This window comes from Bombina bombina, chromosome 9, assembly GCF_027579735.1.
Source record: "Bombina bombina isolate aBomBom1 chromosome 9, aBomBom1.pri, whole genome shotgun sequence".
In the NCBI taxonomy this organism is placed as follows: domain Eukaryota; kingdom Metazoa; phylum Chordata; class Amphibia; order Anura; family Bombinatoridae; genus Bombina; species Bombina bombina.
In genome coordinates, this window is record NC_069507.1 from 126,887,176 (window position 1) to 126,904,122 (window position 16,947).

Sequence of the window (16,947 nt, forward strand, 5' to 3'; positions counted from 1 at the left end):
ACCACACCGACGCCACCGTAATAAAATTATTAACCCCTAAACCTAAGTCTAACACTAACCCTAACACCCCCCTAACTTAAATATTAATTAAATAAATCTAAATAATATTTCTATTATGAACTAAATTAATCCTATTTAAAACTAAATACTTACCTTTAAAATAAACCCTAATATAGCTACAATATAAATAATAATTATATTGTAGCTATCTTAGGATTTATTTTTATTTTACAGGCATCTTTCAATTTATTTTAACTAGGTACAATAGCTATTAAATAGAGAAATTTACCTGTAAAATAAAAACTAACCTAAGTTACAATTACACCTAACACTACACTATACTTAAATAAATTATTCCTATTTAAAACTAAATACTTACCTGTAAAATAAACCCTAAGATAGCTACAATGTAATTAATAATTACATTGTAGCTATTTTAGGAATTATATTTATTTTACAGGTAACATTGTATTTATTTTAGCTAGTTAGAATAGTTATTAAATAGTTATTAACTATTTAATAACTACCTAGCTAAAAGAAATACAAAATTACCTGTAAAATAAATCCTAACCTAAGTTACAATTAAACCTAACACTACACTATCATTAAATAAATTAACTACAAATAACTACAATTAAATACAATTACATAAACTAACTAAAGTACAAAAAATAAAAAAGCTAAGTTACAAAAAATAAAAAAATAGGTTACAAACATTTAAAAAATATTACAACAATTTTAAGCTACTTACACCTAATTTAAGCCCCCTAATAAAATAACAAACCCCCCCCAAAATAAAAAAATGCCCTACCCTATTCTAAATTAAAAAAGTTCAAAGCTCTTTTACCTTACCAGCCCTTAAAAGGGCCATTTGTGGGGCATGCCCCAAAGAATTCAGCTCTTTTGCCTGTAAAAGAAAAATACAACCACCCCCAACATTAAAACCCACCACCCACATACCCCTAATCTAACCCAAACCCCCCTTAAAATAACCTAACACTAATCCCCTGAAGATCATCCTACCTTGAGTCGTCTTCACTCAGCCGAACAGCGATGGAACCGAAGAGGAGACCCGGAGCGGCAGAAGTTATCCTCCAAGCGGCGCTGAAGAAATCTTCCATCCGATGAAGTGATCCTCCAAGCGGCGCTGAAGAAGTCTTCCATCCGGGCGACGTCATCTTCCAAGAGGCGCTGAAGAAGTCTTCTATCCGGGCAATGTCATCTTCCAAGCGGGTTCTTCAATCTTCATCCCGCCGACACGGAACATCCTTCTTTACCGACGGACTACCGACGAATGAAGGCTCCTTTAAGGGACGTCATCCAAGATGGCGTCCCTTCAATTCCGATTGGCTGATAGAATTCTATCAGCCAATCGGAATTAAGGTAGGAAAAATCTGATTGGCTGATTGAATCAGCCAGATTCAAGTTCAATCCGATTGGCTGATCCAATCAGCCAATTAGATTGAGCTCGCATTCTATTGGCTGTTCCGATCAGCCAATAGAATGCAAGCTCAATCTGATTGGCTGATTGAAGACTGAAGACCCCGCTTGGAAGATGATATCTCTCCAAGCTCCCGGAGTCCCGCTCAAGCTATACCTTTTCTGAGCTTATTGCAAATCGTATGCAGCTGACGCTCTCTATGTTATGTGACAGCATCAGTGGTTTGTTTATTTAGCAGGCATTCTGAAGATCCTAAAAGATAGCGTAGTGAATGCTTTGTTTTTTTTTACGAGTATGGAGCGGTCAGCAGAGTGGTAAAAGAAAACAGAGTATATTTATGAGACAGCAGCTGTCTCCCTGAGCAGTGTGTTGGGCGATCCCTCTTTCACTCGTAGCACAAGCTTTATTGCAAAATAGAGTAACACAGCTGTCATTCACTGAAAACAGCTGCCTTTGACAACTAAATCTATGAAGCTCGTTCACAAAGTTAATGAGAACGAGCTTCATAGAAGCGGATAAGAGGTTGCTTTATTTGTATGCGCATGCGCGGAAGTAAAGAAGGGAGTGCACATCGAGTCTGCATACTATCCCATACAACGTGCGTTACAACATGGCGGCTACCACCGCATTCAGTAGGCGGTGGTTTAGTATAAAATTTAAAATAAAAGATAATTGAGCAGAAGCAAGATACAAATATGGAGAAACAAATAATGTTTAAAACTAAAATAAAATGATTAAAAAAAATAATAATTAAATGAAAACAGAAGGTGTTTAGGGTCCCTTTAAGCTCTCTTTTTTCTACAGATAACAGCCAATTTGGCTATCCTCTCTTCATAGTCTAAATGCTCACCTTATTAGTTCTGTGGACTTTCTCCAAACTTTTTATAACATTTGCACATTACATTAGATATAACAAATACAGAAAAAAGTCAGTAACCTAACTAGCAGTAATAAAAAATTGTAATGGATACAGATTATGCAATGGAAGCTAATAGACTTCTGAATAATAACCTAACATATAAAGAACTAAGATCAGATATCACTAGGATTGATATGCTGTTTCTGAAGACATCTGGCAAAGACAAAAAAAAAGAAGGGTCATAAATAAAAAAATATATAAAAGTCCTACAAATTCTGAAAAATCTGAATAGAGAAGATGTAATATTAGTAACTGGTCATGTGACCTTGCTGTATACAAATATTAAAAGGGACACTAAACCCATATTTTTTCTTTCATGATTCAGATAGAGCACGACATTTTAAGCAACTTTCTAATTTACTCCTATTATCAATATGCCTTTGTTCTCTTTATTTTAAAACCAGGAATGTAAATCTTAGTAGCCAGCCCATTTTACGTTCAGCACCATGGATAGCGCTTGCTTATTGAAGGCTTACATTTACCCACCAATAAGCAAGCATAACCCAGGTTCTCAACCAAAAATGGGCCGGCTCCTATGCATCATATTCCTGCTTTTTAAATAAAGATAGCAAGAGAACAAAGAAAAAATTGATAATAGAAGAAAATAGAAGATAATAGAGGAAAATTAGAAAGTTGCTTAAAATTGCATGCTCTATCTGAATCATGAAAGAACAAATATGGGTTTAGTGTCCCCTTAAGCATTCCTTAGATTTGGAGACTGTAGAATATTTCCTCAGGATACTGAGTTAGAGGTAGAACAAAAGGGAAGAGTTTATCCTAGATAGTGTCCATTTTATTCTTGAGAATAACTTCTATGCATTTCTTGGGAAATTTTACTTTCAGATTACTGGTATAGCTATGAGCACCAAGTTCACACCCAGTTATGCTAACTTTTTTATGAGAAAATGTGAACATGAATTTCTTAGTTGTTAAGACTTGGATGTGAACCTTGTACTCTATAAAATATATATTGATATTATATTTATGTGGAAGGGGAATGAAGATAGCGTTAGAGATTACTTTAATGTTATGAATACTAATTCTAGTGGAATTGCCTTCTCTTATGAATTCAGTAGAGAGAAAAAATACTTTCCATGATTTAAACAGATTATTGGTGGTCAGTTGCCTACTAAAATTTATTTGAAAAGTGTAGATGCTAATAATTTTATCCATTCAAGAAGTTGCCATCTACAAAGATTGAAAAATAATATGACTAAGGGACAATTTTTGTGCGTAAGGAATTATGAGGACTAAGCAAGAATTTTGGAAAAGAGATCTCATCAGAGAGGGTATAAAAATAAAAAAAAAGAAGAAGTAACCAAGGCTATGCCGGAAGCTAAAGAAAAAGAATCAAAACATTTTTAACAATATTAATGGAAAGGAATTGGGCGGTTTATTTCCATGTTTTTGTTGATGATTAAGAGATATGAAAGATAGAATTTTCTTTTGTGATTTAGACAGAGCATACAATTTAAAAAAAAGTTTCCAATTTACTTCTTTTATCAAATTTGCTTTGTTTCCATGGAGATAGGTAGGTGTCTGGAGCACTACATGACAGGAAATAGTGATGTAATCTTGTACTCTTGCAAATGTATAATATTCTTGTAAAACTGCTGCGATATAGTGCTCCGGAGCCTACGTCCCTACATTTCAACAAAATATATACTAAGAGAACTAAGAAAATTTGATACTACAAGTAAATTAGAAAGATGTTTAAAATTGCATGCTGTAGTATATCTGAATCACGAAAAGAAAAACTTTGGATTTCATGTACCTTTAAAAATCTAAACGAACATGTGAGATTTTTAGTATAAAATATTTGATTAGATGCTCTTCCCGGCCTCCTTAGATAGAACTAAGACAATAAAAATAGATAAACCAGCAGGTATTGATACAAGGAACTGCAGTGAACCTATTGTTTATTGGCAAAAATATAAAAAAGTTTGGCGTGTTAATGCGATCTACAGCGGTCAACTCAAGAAGTCTCCCTTTTTTGAAAGACAAATGTCCCATCCAGTGTGAATCAATTAAAATGTAACTTTTATTAAGCAATTGTAAAAAACAAACAATTACAGACCTGGATCGAGTTCTTAGTGACAGTACTGTGTACTTTAGTAAATACCTCCAATTCCCACTGTGGCGTCACTAAACGCGTTTTGCCGAAGCTTTCTCAATAGTGACTTACAGGATAGTCCAAACCGCTAACCTTTAAACATCCCTCTAATCACGTGACCACCATTGATAGAACGGTAGCCTCGTTTCAGTACATGTCTTAGCCAATAGTAAAAATGGACAGTATAGTTGCTCAACTGTTGCTAGGTAGAACTTTTAACCACATAGTTAAACAGTCTGTAACTGTTTATTTTTTACAATTGCTTAATAAAAGTTACATTTTAATTGATTCACACTGGATGGGACATTTGTCTTTCAAAAAAGGGAGACATCTTGAGTTGACCGCTGTAGATCGCATTAACACGCCAAACTTTTTGATATTTTTGCTGATTGATAACCAACACCTATGTGAGTGAGATATAGGTGGGGTTCTTGTTATCATACATTGTGCTGATTTTTAAGGGTTGAGCACTGGTGTGTTATATACGCTGCTGTACCGGAGACCTCTTTGTTTTTTCTATTGTTTATTGCATTGATGATGCATAGATTGACCCCACAATGTGTTTCTGATTTTTTTTTTGTAGGTTTACTTGCAACATTTTAATTATTTGTATCTTACCCCATCTTCCAATGGCTCAAAATACAACTCATCTCCAATTCGTGAAAGTGAGTGCACAGTTCGCCCAAGTGCTGAAAATAAAAATTCAATCATTGTTAAAAAATAAAAAAGGTTAAAAAACAAAATGCATCTACACATTTAAAGAGCTACAAATTACTCACCTTTTATATTGGCGCCTGTAATAACACATTTTACTCCTCCTCCCATGCTGAACTCCGATACACTGAGCCTTCTCTGATCTCACAACCTATATCACACAAAAATAAGAATAAGTGTGAGGATGGTCAGAGTCCTGTTCATGGTGCAAACATTACACTGGTAAAAGGGAGATTTCCCCCTGAACAAGTGAGGTCCAAGGTCCACATAAACAGGAGTAGCATGATGAGTAGATGCACAGATTACATAAAACATCTTGAAATTAGAGTTTTCCAGGGATTTTTGTAGATAAATCATTTGATAAGTTTTTGTAAAGGACAGGAATTGACCCATTTGTTAGTAAAACATGCATATTGCACTATCTTATTTGTCCCTAATTGGCCTCTGCCTAAGTGATATGTGGCAGAGAGGTGGTGTGAAGCCTGCAGTGTGTAATTCCAATCTAGGTGAAAACCCACTATTGGCAGAGTTAAAGGGACAGTGTACTATAACATTGTTTATCCATTAATGTGTTTCTACCTGCTTGTTATATCAGCTGCAGAGTATAAAATGTATGTGAAAGTGTTTCTTTATGTTTATTTTTGTATATGAAATCGTTGGTTTTGATCTTTAAAACCACAAACCATTAAAATGGGTTGAGCTTTCATATAAAGCAGATCGCCTTATTTTATCACTTTCCATATACACACATTCTTTTTTTTATATTATTTCTGCTTATATACCAAAGTCCATTACTTAAAGGGACACTGAACCCAATTTTTTTCTTTTGTATTTCAGAAAGAGCATGCAATTTTAAGCAACTTTCTAATTTGCTCCTATTATCAATTTTTCTTCATTCTATTGCTATCTTTATTTGAAAAAGAAGGCATCTAAGCTTTTTTTATTGGTGGATGAATTTATCCACCAATCAGCAAGGACAACCTAGGTTGTTCACCAAAAATGGGCCGGCATCTAAACTTACATTTGTGCATTTCAAATAAAGATACCAAGAGAATGAAGAAAATTTTATAATAGGAGTAAATTAGAAAGTTGCTTAAAATTGCATGCTCAATCTGAATCACGAAAGAAAAAATTTGGGTACAGTGTCCCTTTAAAGAAAACAATTTAAAATTAAAATGTTATTTCTTCTCTCTCCTTACCCCCACTCGGAGTGTATTTTATTCTGCTGGCTATGTTTACACTGATTTTCTTTACCCAATATATAAGCATATAAACTTTCAATATAGGTAGGGATACCATGAGCAAACTCTGCTATTTCAAATATGGAAATAAAAGCAAATAAGGTATTTGCAAACAATTAATACACTCCAGCAGGTAAAGTAAATCATTGGGAACAAATTAAAGGTGAGAAAAATTTAGGGTACACTGTCCTTTAAAATAACAGGAAAGGTTAGCAATATAAATACAGTATATTGTACTTTTTCACTGTGCATTTTTAAACATTTTATTTTGAAAGCTGCATATGTTTAACTTCCGTCCTTATTCTTCATTATGAGGAGGACCAAAGGAATAGACCAATCTATCAATAACCTCAGTGCTCTTATCTTTCCTCTAACATGAAGTCAGACCTGTGACAAAAATCTTACTCTATCAAACAATACCATTAACACTAGATTTGTTACTGTGCTGTTGGCATAACTAACAGCATTTAAATGTAACCACCTGGCATGATAATGTTTACCAGATCATACCAACATTTTAACATATTGCAAACCAGCAACATTAAACTGATGGAAACAAGTAGAAAAAAACTGTTACTACTCACCATGCTACTGTTGTAACTCCTGTATCTACAGCTCTCTTCAAAACCACTCATATTTAAAGGGACATTCTGGTCAAAATTGAAATGCATATAGACAAATAACATCTTTGAATAGAAACATATTTGCAATATACATGTATTGCAGTGTTATCCCCAGGGAATCTTTAGTGGCCGCACCAACACGGCTGATTTTACTGACGACCCGGCTAAAATTTATGCCAGCATTCGTTAATATTAAAGGGACAGTCTACACCAGAATTTTTATTGTTTTAAAAGATAGATAATCCCTTTATTACCCATTCCCCAGTTTTGCATAACCAACACTGTTATATTAATATACTTTTAACCTCTGTGATTATCTTGTATCTAAGCCTCTGCAAACTGCCCCTTTATTTCAGTTCTTTTGACAGACTTCCAGTCCCTTTAAATGTTTTTAATGTTTGTTGCTCAGATTGTAATTTGATCAATTTATGTTAAATTATAAAATCATTTCGGTTAAGTAGCATTTATAAATTACAGAAAAGGTTATTATATTGCAAAGAATTACACTGCCCCCCCGGCTACTTCATAATGCAACTTTTCTGTGCTGTATTGGCAAAAATACTTCTAGTAAAAATGATCACTGCTTTAGTGTTTGCATCTTTCTCTGCACATGCATGTGAACCATAGCTAGATATTCTCAGTGCACCAGCAATTTAAATACTGCAGCTGCTCAGAGTGCTAGTGGGCACTGTATCATGTCAGCAATCAAAAAATCAGTCATTACCAAATGGTAAAAGCACCTTAGGCTCTCTGAGCAAGTGCTGGGTTTAAAATGCTGGTGCACGTGCATACTAAATACACTTTTGAAACAGCTATAGATTTTATTAGAAGCATTTTTGCTAATACATTTATGTTACAAAAATGCTTCTGTTCAAAACTGAAATGCATCCATGTGGATTCCAATTTTGTCTGGAATGTACCTTTGGCACCTTAAAGGGATGTTAAAGGGACACTGAACCCAAATGTTTTCTTTTGTGAATCAGATAGAACAAGCAATTTTAAGAAACTTTCTAATTTACTCATATTACCAATTTTTCTTTGTTCTCTTGCTATCTTTATTTGAAAAAGCAGGCATCTAAGCTTTTTTTGGTTCAGAGTTCTGGACAGCATGTTTTTATTGGTGGATGAATTTATCCACCAATCAGCAAGGACAACCCAGGTTGTTCACCATAAATGGGCCGGCATATAAACTTACAGCCTGCATCCATAGTTTAAAAAAGCAGAAACTGCTTCTTTGCCTCTCTGCCTCCTCAGAGGTGGCGACTCAATCACCCCGACAGAAACCTCTTGTGCAATATCCAATTTTGCCTTGTGATGCAGTCTTGCAAGTGGCGGTTGCAGGCAGACAAATTCACTAATTGTGAACGTATACGCCTGCAATGATGATAAACTGTGCCCATAGCTTTCATCTAATAAATAATGTTATATACTCAACTTGAGCAGCAATAGTTGATTTGTCTGAAATATTGCAATAAAGCTTCACGTAGCTGTCTGGATAAAATTGTTTTTAGCATTCTGTGTGACAATTCTAAAGGCCCAATGACCAAATATTTGCCAGCATGAATTAGAAATCACGCAAAATCTTTGGGGATTTTTTCATGCATTATGTTGTAATGAATGTGTGTCCACCTCCAGAACCCTGCATAGTGAGATAAAAAGCTCTCAACATAAAAGTTGCATTTCTAAAAAAAAAATTGAGGGACCCCACAGTATGTAGAGACTTTTAAGATAATCTCGCCAGAGCATGGGGCTTTAGATCATCAAGCCAAAAGTGTCATATTTTTTCCACAAAAATACAGGACTAAAAGTGGAAGAGGTATTTGGGGTCTCCCAATTGCCCCTCCCTAAGGCACCACCCCAAACCTGTCTTAAAGGACAGTCTACTGGAAATATGTTATTGGTTAAAAAGATAGATAATCCCTTTATTATCCATTCCCCAGTTTTGCATAACTAACACGGTTATATTTATAAACGTTTTACCTCTGTGATTACTTTGTATTTAAGTCTCTGCAGACTCCCCCCTTGTCACAGTTCTTTTGGCAGTTTTGTATTTTAGTCAATAAGTACTGACTCATACATAACTCCACTGCAGTGAGCACAATGAACATGAACTAGCAGTGTCTAACTGTAAATATGTACTGAGATAAAAGGTGACCTTCCAACGGTTTAAAAATCAGTTTGAGCCTACCTAGGTTTAGCTTTCAAAAAAGAATACCAACAGGACAAAGCAAATTTGATGATAAAAGTAAATAGGAAAGTTGATTAAAATTGCATGTCCTATCTGAAGAAGATATATGTGAGGTCTTGAAAGCTTACAGAATAAAAAATGTTGATTCTGTTGGTCCAATAGAAGGTATCACAATCTACTAAAGGAACATTCTCTGTGGGACCAATATGGCAATAAACTTTTTTCTCTCTCAAATAAAAAAAAAGTTATTTTATCCCCATGGCTACCAGGAAAAATGCAAGCAGATACCCCCTACCCACTAGTAACATAAATAAAGGAACAAGTTTACCCCTTTGACAGTTCATAAGACAATGAGACATAAAGCATTTATTGGCCGGATCCTAAGCATAGGGCCCTACTTTTCAACAAAAGATACCACAAGAACAAAGATAAATTGATAACAGAAGAAAATTAGAACGTTGTTTAAAATTGCATGCTCTATCTGAATCATGAAAGAAAAATGTGGGGGTCGCAACCGATAGGAACGGCTCATAATAAATCTTACAGCCAATTTTTTTACTGGATATCTAGCTTCCCCTTTGTCAAACATTTTACTATAATTAAAAAAAATGTATCAATGTCTTGCAATAAGAATTCTAGCAAGTATAGTGGATTTTCGGGTACTATAATCTTCATAGACATTGGCCTAACCATAGTTAAGCATACTGGTGTATTAATTTGACAGTATAATTTTCAGGCATACACGTGAAAGTAAAATGCACAGCAACACACCGTTAGTTTGTTTATTAATCTGAAATGCCTATAAACTGATGTGTGCAAGATCTACAGACGACGCAACTATAAAACCCAATCTATAATTATATTGCTCCGATGCTGGCTGGGAAAGAGACAAGATAGATACTAGGGCATTCCATTTCCTGCATCATATCATTGTTTAGGACCGCTCAGCACTGGCGGATTTTGTGTGCTAGGCACAATGCACTTTAGTTTGAACTCACCGCCACCAAAAAACGAGCAGAGACCTTTTTTTAAATCTTTTTTTTTTTTTTTTTCCTCATCCCCGTGGTCACATGACATCGTGTCTCCAATCGGGAACTGGTATACGTTTACCAGCATGTGGAACGAGCTCACATGCGTTCTAGGAACCGGTGACATCATCAACGACGTAGCCGCACAGCGAGAAAGCGCTCCTGCTGTGAGGTAAAGTGCACATAAAAGCGGGTGCGTGCTGATGCTGAGTCATTTCCCCAGAGTTAGACCGTAACAGGGAAACAGCTGTGAGGCAAATGAAGAGTTGCTGACAATTTTTATTTGATAATTGTTTTTTTATATGTATGTTCCGAGCATGGAAGTTTTAACCTTAGATCCTACTTTATACTTTCCTTATTGCCGTAATAAAATCTAAATATGTAGATTAAATTTATACTACGATTTAGATGTTAAAACTCATGTGTGTCTTCTCAGTATAATGTCTATCGTTATAGCTGGCAATTATGTTATTGCAGATAACCATCTCTCACTATTTTAAACATTGAAGCATATTTTTTTACCTGTTAGTGCAACTTATTTAATAGTCTAGTCAAAATTAAACTTTTATGATTCGAATAGAGCATCCAATTTAAACAACTTTGTAATTTACTCCTATAATCAATTTTTCTTAGTTCTTTTTGGTATCTTTATTTGAAAAAGCAGGAATGTAAGTACTGTATAGGAGTCGAACCACTTCCATCTAAAGGGGAGGAGAGTTCACGGCTTCATTTATTACTTATGGGAATTAAGAACCTGGCCACTAGGAGGCAAAGACATCCCAGCCAAAGGCTTAAATACCTCCCCCACTCCCCTCATCCCCCAGTCATTCTTTGCCTTTCGTCACAGTAGGATGGCAGAGAGGTGCCAAAGTTTCGGAGGTATCTTATGGAGAGTACTACTCTTCGCTATGGGACGGGAGTTTAAGTAGCCCTGACAAGCCTTTCAGTTAAGGCCTGGGTGAGTCCGGAGATGCAGGGAGAGCTCTCCTCTGCGACACCATCCCGACTCATATTAACAGCTCCTACAGCAATCGGCATTGACCAGTTTCGCAGACTGCTTTCTTCTCTCAAGTCCATGTCAGGAGCGATGCTAGGACCTGTCACACTTGAAGGGCAGTGTTTCTGTTCCACGGCGTGGATTCTGGTAAGATCATTTAATTTTTTATTGTATTGATAACACAGAAGACAGGGCCACGGTGTGGCGCCTTTTATCTTTACGGAATCAAGGGTTAATATTCCTGGTAAGGGGATTAATGAACAGCGGGGGGTTTATACATTATATGCTTTATTGTTTCATTGCTGCGTTATGTGCGGGATGAGGCTCTGGCAATGTGTTGGAACTGACAGGTTAATTTCAGGGAGTTTTTGCGTGCCCTTTTCTGGCGCGTTTTTTCCTTTAGGTAGGGGTGGTTCTGTTAGGGCTTCACTTCTAGTCTGATCTGTGACGGAGGAGACTAAGCGGTTTCTCTAGTCCGGGTCCGAGGAGGATTCTGACTAGTTGGAGGGTACTCCCTCTTTATCTAAGTCTTACCTGTGTTTATTGTGAGGTTCCGGTAGACCAGCCTGCACAACTATGTTCCACATGCCTTAAAAGAGCTATGACATCTAAAAATAAGAGAATGTCTACAACTACTGAGCCGTCCACCTCTCAGGGCTCTCCGTCCCGCGAGGTGCATTCCCTAATTGCGTCCCCTATTCCACATGCAGCGCCCAAGGGTCCGACTGTTACCTCTTTGGGGGAGATTTGCTGGCCGCTAGATTTTGCGGACCAACTTCAAACGGCAGTCTCTAAAGTAATCCATGCTTTACCGCGTTCTGCTAAGCGCAAGCGTAGAGCTTTCCAGAGCGGCCCGACTCAGGATTCATCTATGTCGGAAACTCATGCTGAGCGGACGACAATGAGGCCGACTCCGGAGGTGGTTCCTTCTGGTTCGGAGTCCCTGTCTTCTAAACCTCTGGCGGCGGAGGAGCCTGGCTTTAGGTTTAAAATGGAGAATTTGCGCTTTTTGCTGAAGCAAGTGCTTGCTACTCTGGAGGTTCCGGAGCCGAAGGTTCCGGAAGAACCCTCCATTCCTTAACTGGACAGGGTGGTGCCCCAGACCTTCCCGGTTCCTGTAAAGATGACAAATATTATAAAGAATGAATGGTAACGATTAGGTTCATCCTTTTCTCCTAATTTTAAAAAGCTTTTCCCCGTTCCGGAGACCCCGTTTGAGCTGTAGGGAACCATTCCGAAAGTAGATGGGGCTATCTCCACTCTCGCTAAGTGTACGACTATTCCTCTAAAAGATAGCTCGTTGTTGAAGGAGCCCATGGATAAAAAGTTGGAAAACATGTTAAAGGGACACTGAACCCAAATTTTTTCTTTCGCCCTCAATCATCTCGCACAGAGAATTACTGATTCTCTGTGCGAGATGATTGAGGGCGAGCCCTCTTTCGAAGAGGTTCAGGAAAGGATTAAGGCGCTGAAGGTTGCTAATTCTTTCATTTGCGACTCCAATATGCAGATTATTCGCCTGAAGGCTAAGGTGTCAGGTTTTTCAGATTTAGCACGCAGGGCTCTGTGGCTAAAATCTTGGTCGGCGGACATGACTTCTAAGCTGAGGTTACTGTCCCTGCCTTTTTAAGGTAAGATTTTGTTCGGTCCAGGCCTGGACTTGATTATATCAACGGTTACAGGAGGGAAGGGTGCCTTCCTGCCCCAGGATAAGAAGGCTAAGCCTAAGGGTTCCGATTTTTTGTCCCTTTTGCCGGACAAGGCCCAACACCAGCAGCCCGCCGCGAAGGCGGACCCACCTAAGGGAGCCTGAAAGCCTGCTCAGGCTTGGAACAAGTTTAAGCAGAACAAGAAGCCTGCCAAAACAAAATCGGCATGAAGGGGCAGCCCCCGACAGGATTACGGACCGAGTAGGGAGCAGATTGTCTCTTTTCTCCGACGCCTGGTTGCAGGATGTTCAGGACCCTTGGATTCTGGAGGTTGTTGCCCAGGGTTACAGGATAGGGTTCAGGTCCCTTCACCCAGGGGCAGATTCCTTGTTTCAAACCTGTCTTCGAGGCCGGAAAAGAGCGAGGCCTTCCTAGAGTGTGTGAGGGATCTATCATCTCTAGGCATTATCGTACCAGTGCCCCATGCAGAAACGGGTCTAGGGTACTATTCAAATCTGTTTGTGGTTCCAAAGAAGGAGGGCACGTTCTGCCCGATTCTGGATTTAAAGTGTTTAAACAAGTTCCTGTCCGTTCCATAGTTAAAAATGTAAACGATCAGGCCCATTTTCCCTCTAGTTCAAGAAGAGCAGTTCATGACCACAATAAAGTTGAAGGATGCCTACCTGCATGTTCCAATTCACAGGGACCACTTCAAGTTTCTCAGATTTGCGTTTCTGGACCAACATTTTCAATTTGTGGCCCTTCCCTTCAGTCTGGCGATGGCTCCAAGAGTCTTTACAAAGGTTCTGGGGGCACTGTTTGCATTGCCAGATCCAGGGGTATTGTGGTGGCACCCTACCTGGATGATATCCTGGTTCCGGCTCCGTCCTTTCATCTGGCAGAAGTCAACTCAAAGGCACTGCTTCTGTTACTTCAATCTCACAGTTGGAAGATCAACTCTGGGAAGAGCTCCCTGGTTCCCAGCACCAGGGTGCAGTTTCTGGGCGCGATTCTAGACTCCATGTCCATGAAGATATTCCTGACAGATCAGTGATGCAGGAAGATTGCGTCCGCCTGTCTTGCCCTTCAGTCCTCAAGGAGTCTCTCAGTAGCTCAGTGTATGGAGGTCTCCAGCATAGACGTCATTCCATTCGCAAGATTTCATCTCAGACTTCTTCAACTGTGCATGTTGAGGCAGTGGAACAGCAATCATTCCGATCTGTCGTAGCTGATTTCCATGAATGCGTGGACTCGGTCTTCCCTCTCTTGGTGGATCCATCCTGTTCAGTTTTCTATGGGGACAACCTTCTTGAGTCCGTCCTGGGAAATTGTGACCACAGATGCGAGTCTGATGGGATGGAGAACTGTTTGGGGTGCCAGGATGGCACAAGGAAAATGGTATCAGCTGGAGTCTCTTCTTCCAATAAATATCCTGGAACTGCGAGCAATATACCACGCTCTGAAGGCGTGGCCCTGTCTGGGGGAATGCAACTTCATCAGGTTCCAGAAGGACAACATTACCTCGGTGGCATACATCAATCACCAGGGGGATACTAGGAGCTCCCTTGCAATGAGGGAGGTGTCTCAGATTCTGGAGTGGGTGGAGACCCACGGCTGTTCGCTCTCAGCGATCCACATCCCTGGAGTGGACAACTGGGAAACTGACTTTCTCAGCAGGCAAACATTTAATCCGGGAGAATGGTCTCTTCACCCTGAGTGTTCAGTCTAGTGTACATTTTTCCTCCATTACCACTTCTACCTCATATAGTGGCACGCATAAAGCAGAAGAGAGTGTCGTCTATTCTTGGCTGCGGAGGACGTGGTTTGCGGATCTGGTGGAGATATCACACTCTGCCGTGGAGGTTACCCTGTCACAGAGACCTGCTGGAACAGCGTCCTTTTCAACATCAGAATCTAGATTCTCTGAGGCTGACTGCATGGAGATTGAACACTTAGTCCTAACCAAGAGAGGTTTTTCTGAAACCGTGATTGATACTCTAGTTCAGGCGAGGAAGCCAGTCACTCGTTGCATCTACCATAAGGTGTGGAGAGTTTACTTATCCTGGTGTGAGAGACATGGATCTCCTTGGCACAAGGTGAAGGTTTCCAGGATTTTGTCCTTTCTCCAAGAGGGTTTGGAGAAAGGTCTTGCCACTAGTTCCTAGAAGGGACAGATCTCGACTCTATCAGTGTTGTTGCATAGGAAGCTCACAGAGCTCCCTGACATTCAGTCCTTTGTTCAGGCCCTGTGTTACGGTTGCCTCCAGGCTGGCTGGAATTTGGACCGTAGAAAAGGATGCTCCTAGCGCTCACCAAAGGAGCAGCAGTACCGTAGACACTATAACTACTGCGTAGCCACCATCAGTAATGCAGACTCTATGAACCACCGCTGCTGGGCTGGTATCTCGCCGTCTGCTCTGCGCCCTGGACCTACGACCAGGCTCCAGTAGGTGAACCTCTTCCTTCTGTAGCAATCCCTGTAGCTAAGGGAGTATGAAGAGCATAGCAATCCCTGTAGTGATATAGCTGTCCCCTACAAACATGAGTCAAAGCTGCAAGTTAGAGGGTCAAAATAGGTCTGATGTGCTGGACACACAGCCTGGTTTTTATTGAGGTTACATGCAAACAGAGACACTCTCAGGGGGAGGCATAAAATTCCCAATCACACATTTGATAAATTTAGATAGAGAGACACTCCCTTTGACAGGCCACAACATTACTTCAGCAGATAACATTACACACAATAAAACAATGCAGTCCACCTTATCACTAGTAGTCTGATTAGACAATGGGAAAGTTTATCACTAAACTTAATTGGAGCTGATCCCAGCAAACTTGTATTTAGAATGCTTCTTGAAGCTGAACAAAGTTATCTCTGTAATTCTGACCGAAGGGTCTGTCACATAGCACTTAATGGCACACAATGAAAACCAATGCCTCTGTAACAGTGCTCCCCCTCTGTGGAACACTCTGCATGTGTGGCACCTGGCTCAGCAAGTCCCATTCACTGAACCAAGTGGGAGAAAGCCAGGGACAAGCTATTTTACAGGTCTGGGGACATAGTCTTAAAGGGGCATTGTTCACCAAAGTCACAATATGTCCCCAGACGGTTCTTAAAGGGCCATACACACCCAATAAAAGTTAATATGTTCTCAGGGGCACAATCTTCCAGGGGCCATAGTCATGAGGAAGGAGGCTGGCAAATAGGCTTCTCCACGATCCATGGAAGCAGGGCAATTTTTTCATTTAGAGGGCCAGTTACAAATAGCAGTTTGTAACATATCTCCCCTTTTGGAGGGAGACTAACCAGGCACCTGACCTTCTGTCGGTCAGTGCCTAAGTTAGTCTCGCAACCCACCCACAAATAAACATTAGCAGCAAAGTAGTCCCCCCACAATAAGTAGTACTGGCCTGTAGGTTCCAGGTTGTAGGATGAAAGTGTAGCATCCTCGGCCTTCCTGGCGCAGCTGGGCAAATAGCTGGTGGTACTTGGGGGGCAGAGGCCAGCGGCACTCTGCCCTGGTGCCAGCGCTTCTGCTGGGGTGAGGGGTTTGCAGGCCAGCCCTGTAACAAGGGGGTCTGTAGGGCAGAGGCCAGCAGCGCTCTGTCCTGATGCCAGCTCTTCTGCTGAGGTGAGGGGTTTGCAGGCCAGCCCTGTAACAAGGGGGTCTGTAGGGCAGAGGCCAGCAGCGTTCTGTCCTAATGCCAGCTCTTCTGCTGGGGGCATTGGGGCATAGTCCTGCCCGGTGGCAAAGGGAACGTGGGGGTTAACATCTCCACTGTTAACCCTGGGCCCAAGTTAGGAGTTAGCTGGAGAATGGAGACTGGGCTCCCAATCCACTGCATCTCACTCTGCTGATGGGGGACAGGAGCAACTGTCTCTGCCCCCTGTGCTGTAAGTGCAGAGACCACGGTCCCATCTGCACGGTTGTGGGGCTTACTGTCTCCCCCTGGTGCGTTAAGCTGCCGCTGGGGAGAGGGGGTTACAAGCTCCTCTCCCATACATACTTCTAGCCGCTGGGGAATGGAGTCTG

At 40.1% G+C, this 16,947-nt stretch overlaps 1 protein-coding gene across 2 annotated transcripts in view; it reads right to left on the minus strand.

Annotated features, from left to right (window-relative positions):
* Positions 1-10,320, minus strand: part of RAD9A (RAD9 checkpoint clamp component A) — a 193,406-nt gene extending 183,086 nt beyond the window's left edge. Inside the window, exons 1-3 of one of the 2 annotated variants that reach the window (XM_053692355.1) lie at positions 10,262-10,320; positions 5,253-5,338; positions 5,092-5,162 (exon numbers count right to left, since the gene is read on the minus strand). In XM_053692355.1, coding sequence (XP_053548330.1) covers positions 5,092-5,162; positions 5,253-5,298 — 117 coding nt within the window. In that variant the 5' untranslated portion in view covers positions 5,299-5,338; positions 10,262-10,320. Of the gene's footprint in view, positions 1-5,091; positions 5,163-5,252; positions 5,339-10,237 lie in introns of both variants that reach the window. The other variant, XM_053692356.1, reaches the window with a different exon arrangement.
* Between the last annotated feature and the right edge of the window lie 6,627 nt (positions 10,321-16,947).